A 7,500-nucleotide genomic window follows, 5' to 3' on the forward strand; every position below is an offset into this window, starting at 1 on the left:
CAGTCCGGGTGCATCAACCTCAGCTGTGCACTTGTATCTTCCTCTATCCTCTTTTTTGGCCGAACTGATGGTGTAGTTTGAGGTGGTGCCTTGCTGTAAAACTGCACCATCTTTCTCCCATTTGTAAGATGGCTTGGGGTTACCAGTGGAAACACACAGTAATGTGCGTGTTTCACCTTCATTCAATTCAAGGGTAGATGACTTGAGTGTTATTGATGGACGTACTGTTGAAAGGATGAAAAATGGTTACAAAGAACATGATTACAATGAAGATATTTCTTTTGTTGATGGTGACTCAGGATATACTTGGAAAAACTCCCAGTGCTCCTTTGCAGGAATCAAACCTACATGTACGACTTTCTGATTAATAGTTTGGATGCTCTATAACTGAGCTTTACGATAGTCATGAGAGCAAGCCCATTTTACTCAGTTCAGGTCACAAATATTCAATTGCAGGGTTTCAGCCAGCTTTGTTGCCTCAGGAGACAATTTGTCCCTCTGTGGCCCTTGCAAAGGGACAAATAGGCAACAGCAGGGGCAGCCCTTGTCGCCCCCAAAAGGGTATTTCTTTTCTGCCAGCCGGCAAAAGTGACAAAACATCGTCCTATTTTCGTGCCATAACTACATGTGATCATTCAACCATTTCGTCTGGAAATTGCAAGGTTTCAAATTCGGAAGTGTAGCATCATTTTCTTCTCGCAATTCTTCCTTGTGTGTGAATTCGTTTTCAGTTTTTTCTTCTTCTTGGTCGATGGTTTTACCTCTTTCACTTCCAAAACTAGAAGCTCCAAAAAAGCTTACACTGGAATGCCTGTGGTACGCTTTACACAAAAAAGAAGGCACTGAATTGGGTGGTATTGAACTGCAGCGTTCCAGTTAATTTTTTCAAGTGGGGCGTGATTAAGGCCATTTGAGGGGTCACCCACATGTCGCACCAGCAGAGGCCCTTTGGCTCACACGTTCACGCGTTTAATTATTTTGTAATGCCCTGTCCCATTTTGAAGTCTTTTAGTTTTTTAAGCTTTGGTAATAAATTCAGTTTAAAGATAACAAAACACGCTCTTGAGTAAAATTCACTCGTTTCTTCTTTAAATAAATGGTATGCAAAAAACTAACTGCAAATTGCTTTGACGGACGTTTTCCAGCATGTCTTGCAGTTGCACTAAGCAAACGTTTATTGGACACACTAAGAAAGGACTGAAGGTGTTGTTTCCGCTTCATAATTCCTCTTCTTGTTAGTCTAATCTGATGCCAGGTCAAAACATTGCTTGGTTTTGCGTTTGCACCAGAAATTTGATTACGTGCTAGGCAACCATAAAAGGTGCACGTGATCACCTTGTGTCAACTGAATGAACTACGGGAAGGAATGTTAATAGTTTGTCGTTTTCAGAGTAAAACAACGTACTTTTTAGCCGAGAAACTTCCGTCGTCGGTTTTTTAAAATTTCGTTGTAATATTTAACTGAATATTTACATTTCATCTGTCGTGTCAGGAAGTCTTCTTTGCCGCGATGTCGGGTTCCTGAGAAACGTATCTATTTTGACTTTAAGGCACAATCGAGAGGTTGAGTGGCCATGTAATTGAAAATCTAAACATCTATGAGATACAAAAACAGACTTGCGAATTATCGCAAATCACAGTGCTGACAAGCACAAAAGCAGAAGAGATAGTTAAGTAAATATGAAGTTTGTTACTGAACGTTTTTGGGTTAGAGTAAAGGGATATATTGTTACGCAAATGATGTAATAAATTCGTAAAAAGCGTGAGTTTCATGTAAACAATCTTCGCACTAGCAAGTCGTAGCAATAAATTGGATTAACCAGAAAGTTAAAGAAATATTGCTGGCTTCCCAAGTAAATTTCATCTTACACTACAGTGACAAAATCATTTGTCAGAGAAATAAAATTCCTGTCTCCTCGCGTATCACATTTCAACGCACGTATGCAAATTTATTAACTCATTTTCACCGCGTTTCCCGCGAAATTTTTCTTCTTTCAAATACGTTGTATTAGAAAAAAATATATATTTCTCGTCAAGCGTTGCATCTTTTATGTTCAAATAACCACTAAAAATAAAGATTTTTTAACGATCTATCCGTAGATATTTTTTCAGAATTTAATATTATCTGTCAAAATTTGCACAACAGTCAAATCATAAAAATAGCAACGCACGCAACAAATTTAGTCGCATTTACCTCTTCGTCGAATTCTAATGCTTAACACAGGAAATTTTAGTTATTGTGAAAATCTTTCTATATTCGTTAGCAATCCTTTCAAATTTCAGAGAAATCGACCGGTCCGCGAATATTCTACGAGTTTTTTTTCAATGGGATGTTATGCATAATAATAAAAAAAACGAAAAGAAATAAAAATAATAAAACCAACAAAATGCAACGCAGATTCCGACTGGGTTTGCCAAAGTGGCAACCCAGTAATAACTCGAGATTTTCCTATTGGACATTGTTCAAAAGAATATATCCAATGACAAACAGAGCAGGGCACTTCGATCCACAAGCCAAACAAGCTGTAAACATGTGCGTATCTAAAGCCAGTCACGAGTGCAACAGAGTGCTCATTGTACTTCCAAATGTGGTGTAAGTAAACCTCGCTTGGTTATTCCTATTTCAAGCCATCTATTTTAAAACAACAAAATATGTGACAGGTTTAGAATGCTGTTTAAGGATCAGAACACAAGAGAATAGTGTTTTTTGATAAGGTACTGATAAATTTTTATTCTCAGTTATTTTAGCAATGATAAGAATAATATAAAAATGTAAAATGCTTGCCGGCAAAAAAATACATTACTTTTAAAATTACACCGTCCTGGTTTTCTGATCGGTATGAATTTGCATAAACGTCTTCCATTTAGTTTTGAATCTGGGGGACATTTATGGCCCATCGATCTAATTTTAAGGGACAAATGGTCCTGCAAGGTAAAGAATGTCGCAAAAATTTACAAAATTTATCGTAACAAAACAATGACATTTGAATTTACATAATAATAATAATAATAATAATAATAATAATAATAATAATAATAATAATAATAATAATATTAATAACGGTTTATTCCAATTGCCTCTCTGCCTTCTGTTTCGTGGTATGTCACGAAACAGAAACATCACTAAACAGATAACAAAATCTGGCCCTAAATAATAAAGTTACATTATTTTCCTTTCATCGGTGTGTGTTTATTTGTCGTTAGTTTTCTCAACAAATTCCCCCAACGCCAGTGAAGGTTCGTTTTCATTCCATCCCATATTCCTCTGTTTTGTTAACACAAAGGTTTGTGATAGTGGAAGGTCAAGCGAGGGTCAACAATATGAGCCTTTTTCTTGAAGGTAAGAAAATTGTTTAAAAAGTGAATTATATCCCAGTTAAGTTTTTGCGCTTGTTTTGTCTTGCATTCAATGATTTTCTTATAAAAAGCCAGCCTTCACTTTCTACAAAAGCAAGTAAATCTGCCTCGAATGATATTTCACTACATCAGTCCGCGATAAAACTAAAGAGGATAAAATTCTTCGGTTTAACCAAACCGTAACTACGAATGAATTTGTGTAAACAGCAGGTGATTTATACAGCTTAGCTTCAAGCTAAGGCATGCCATGGCTCTTTTTATCTCGTGCAATTATCATAAAGCCCACAGAGCAACCCAGAACTCCATCAAAAGCGAAATTTGCGGTTAAAATTCGTCTGTGGGAACATTGTAAACAAATTTTATCCGCACGTGGATTTTAAGCAAGGGGATTGCAGCTAGTTCCCCTGAATTTTCAACCCATGATGCACAGCAACTTCCGGTAGAAATCAGCTGGAAGGGCTGGATGCAAAAACCTATTAAGTGACAATTCCGGTCGATTTTTAGTTTTACTCAAAACTAGCCCAAATTTGCTAGTTGACTGGAAATGAACTTAACAACATTGCCCTGGTATTTTTAAACCGATTTGAGCTTTATTTTTTGAGAAATAAGCTATGCAAAAGCACTGTCCTGACTCATGCGCACAGATAATTAGATACTTTTCACGTGATACTTCACTCTCGCAAGTACAGCCGCCCGGTTAACAGCAGATTTCGACGCTCGTCAGTTCTAACATTGGAAAATGCCTGACCAACTTATTAGACCAACTGACCCGAACGCCGTTCAGGCGGCCGTTTCCGCCGTTGGACAAGGCGGCTCTCAGAACATGAACAGTACTCCATCGTCCGATCCTGCCCCTGGAACGTCAGTTTCAACACCCACCTCAACGGGAACAGTCCCGTCTCCGTCCATAACGGCAACTGCGTCTACTTCAAATAATAACAGTACATCTGTAAGCCCGTCGAAGGCCACTGTTCAGGAAACCCCAGTTTCACTCTCTCCGCTCTTGATCTCCGCTGATCTACGACCTTGTAGGCCTAGGATCGTTCCTATCAGGATTGCCTAGTCCGAACTCGGAATAATCGGCCACAGTGTTTTTTTACCCATGCTATATTATGTAGCGGTTTTTTGTTGCTGCTAATGGTTCGACCTATGTTCCTCGTTACTCTTGTTTTGATTTCCTCTACATTAGTATTCTCTCTCCGTCGTAAGACGGAAGTGCACAGTCTAGCTGGGTGGTCCCACCCCAGGTCTATGTATTTACATCTGGGCGTTCATTCGGTGCCCTAACGCTCATGCTTTCTAGGTCCCTCCCCAATTATTCGTTAGTTTATTCTACGCAACCCACCACGATTTCCAGCATAGCAATAGTCTACGAATATTTGCTGTATCGTGTGCCATGCTCTATCCCTGGTTCCCTTTGAAAACAATAGAATCAGCGAAGCGACATGTACCGTTCATTGTTCGATTTAAATTTGACAGCACAACCGGAACTACTGCTTGCAACGGTAGCTCAATCAAATAATGCGCATGATAGGCGACACCACTTGCCAGTGGTTCAGTACGCCGAGCGAACTTTTTTGTTTCGTTCGAACAGATCTGTTTCTTTGTTTTTTTTCTTTTCTTGTTTTTCGCGCCGATCTTATGGATCTTCGTGAAATTCAAGTTACATGAGATATGCGCGATGCGCTAAGCTCCAGGCACGAGTGGTTTAATACAAAATCTAATAAGGTGAATTTGTTGATGTCTTAATGTCCAAGTGGCTCACCTTTATAACAACATTATTCTGGTATTTTTTAAACCGATTTGAGCTTTATTTTTGAGAAATAAGCTATGTGGTCACCTGTGGTGCAACTAAGAAAAAGAAAAACACAAGGTTCTGATTTTCGCGCCATTTTTGACAGCGGTCAATCCAGGAGGTCAAACAGAGAAAGCGGAAAAAAGTCGACATTTTTCTATTTTGACTGAAACAGGCAAAAGCTGAAAATACTCGAGAAATTTCTCGACAGTGACTTTTCTCAAAAACTGAGCAAGATAAAGCGACAACTTGATAAAATTGACTTCAGCAAAATCCGAGAGAAATCCTAAAACAAGTCCACTTTATCTGAAAAAAAAGTGACAGTTATTTCAGGTTTTTTAAACTCAAGTGAAATCGACAAAAAAGTTTTAGTATTTTTCGTTTTGCGTGTAAATCACAAATCAAAAAGTTGATTTTTATGGAGTTAAATTGGTGGGTATTTACTAAATGGTAATGAGGTGAACAAAAATTTTGTTTCCCAGTATACGTCAACCAGAATCTCATCAAAATAACGCAATTATTGCTTTGAGCCATTTTCTTTCCTTTGGTTGCTCTGAGGTGATTATGATGGTTTGATTAACACCTCCCAGTGTAGCAATAAAGGAAAGACTTTACTTTCCTGAGTTGTATTGTATAATATATGTTCCAGTAAAAAATAAGTCCTCAGTTGATAATGAACATAGTAAAACATTATTGTATAAAAAAGACTAATGTTGCAGCATGAAGAAAATGTGCAGTTCAGCATACAAAGTCTAGTATGCCTTAGTAGCAACAAGGGCACACTAGCCTTACCCTCTGGCTATTAGTTCATATATATATCCTCTGACTCTCCAAGGTTGAGAATGACATAGCACTTTGGACACTGTCCATTTGACAAAACTGACCGGCCAGACTGGGCGTTTGGAAGGACTCTACAACGCTTTTAAATTAACACACTCTGAGGATGATATGTACTCATTGTTATCATGCAAGTGTTCCTTCAAATTGTTGCATTTTCCTTGCAAACTCACGGGTGTGGCCGGCCAGTTCTGACAAAAGGAAAGCGCCCTTAGTCTGGTAGTTTTGCAGATTTTAATGAAATTATTTAATAATTTAAAAGCTACTATTATTCCATTCACCCCAGTTTAGACTAATACCAGTAACAGTTTTCGTCTGTAATGACGGACCAGTCCGTCTGACCCTTTACACCACATGATTTAAATTTATCAAGGTTTATTTCAGTCTAGGTCAAACTTTGGCACTGCACGTTGTTTTTTTTTTTCTGTTTTCGTCTTTGTTGATCTTTACGGGAAACTAATTAAAGTATCCAAAAGTATGTAACTATACTGAACTCATGGAATAATAATCGTAGTTACTAAAACGAGGAATAACCTAAAATGATCTAAAATGAGCTACAATGGTATCTAAAATGACCGAAAATGAGCTACCACCATTTTGTTTATTTTTGATCATTTTAGGTCATTTTAGATACCGTTGTAGCTCATGTTAGATCATTTTACATGTAGGTCATTCCTTGTTTTGGTGACTACTATTAATAATACGTTTAAGATACACTGTTACGCATATTTTTGCATTGTAAACCGCCAGACAGTGTTGAGTGTCACATTGATCTTGACAAATTCTACAAATTCAAATTCTACAATGGATTCCTGGTACACAACTAGATCTCTTGGAAGGTTGATGAATTCCTACTAACTACTGAAAAACTGTAGAGTATAAAGTTTCTGGAATTGGTTTGATTTGATCTTTGGACAATTAAAGTACACTTGTATTTTTGGTAGTACCAATACTTGTTCTAAAGTAGATGCTCTGTTGATCACTCTTGCTACAAGTTGAGCCAATTACACTAATTTTCAACTCCAAAAAACACATGGCTATCCAAGGCCTTTCCCTAAATATAGGTACGACGGAAAGCCGCAAGGATCTGGAACAAAAATTCATCTTCCAAATCGGCACCCTTAATCTTCACGGTATTAACGAACGCTTTTCATTTAACGATTATATATTCCTATTTTTCACGTTGCCATGTTACCACCAAATAGCGTAGCTCCTACTCTACTATAAAAACTACACGTAACCTACAATTCCTCGATTCGCTTTGACGAAGGGCTAACGCTCGAAACGTCAGCTTTTAAAATCTCTGTACGGTGGCCAATTTACATTATCAACTCCGTTGATAAAACCAAATTTTTGTAAACTACAGTGTATGCAATTTTTTTTTCACGGTGCCTACTGCAGTACACACTTTGCTTTTTGTAATTGTCTAAGAAGACGACAAATTTAAACTCTTTCAGATCATTAGCATTTATTTATGAATATGAAGTGTGAAGTTGATATGAACCCAACAA

General features: G+C 37.6%; 1 protein-coding gene across 1 annotated transcript in view; it reads right to left on the reverse strand.

Annotated features, from left to right (window-relative positions):
* Positions 1-7,500, reverse strand: part of LOC137984130 (uncharacterized) — a 72,720-nt gene that overhangs the window by 60,745 nt on the left and 4,475 nt on the right. Inside the window, exon 3 of the mRNA XM_068831346.1 lies at positions 1-224. This exon is cut by the window's left edge and continues 43 nt beyond it. Within this exon, the coding sequence (XP_068687447.1) occupies positions 1-224 (224 nt within the window). The remainder of the gene's footprint in view (positions 225-7,500) is intronic.

This window comes from Montipora foliosa, chromosome 13 (assembly GCF_036669935.1).
Source record: "Montipora foliosa isolate CH-2021 chromosome 13, ASM3666993v2, whole genome shotgun sequence".
NCBI classification, from domain to species: Eukaryota; Metazoa; Cnidaria; class Anthozoa; order Scleractinia; family Acroporidae; genus Montipora; species Montipora foliosa.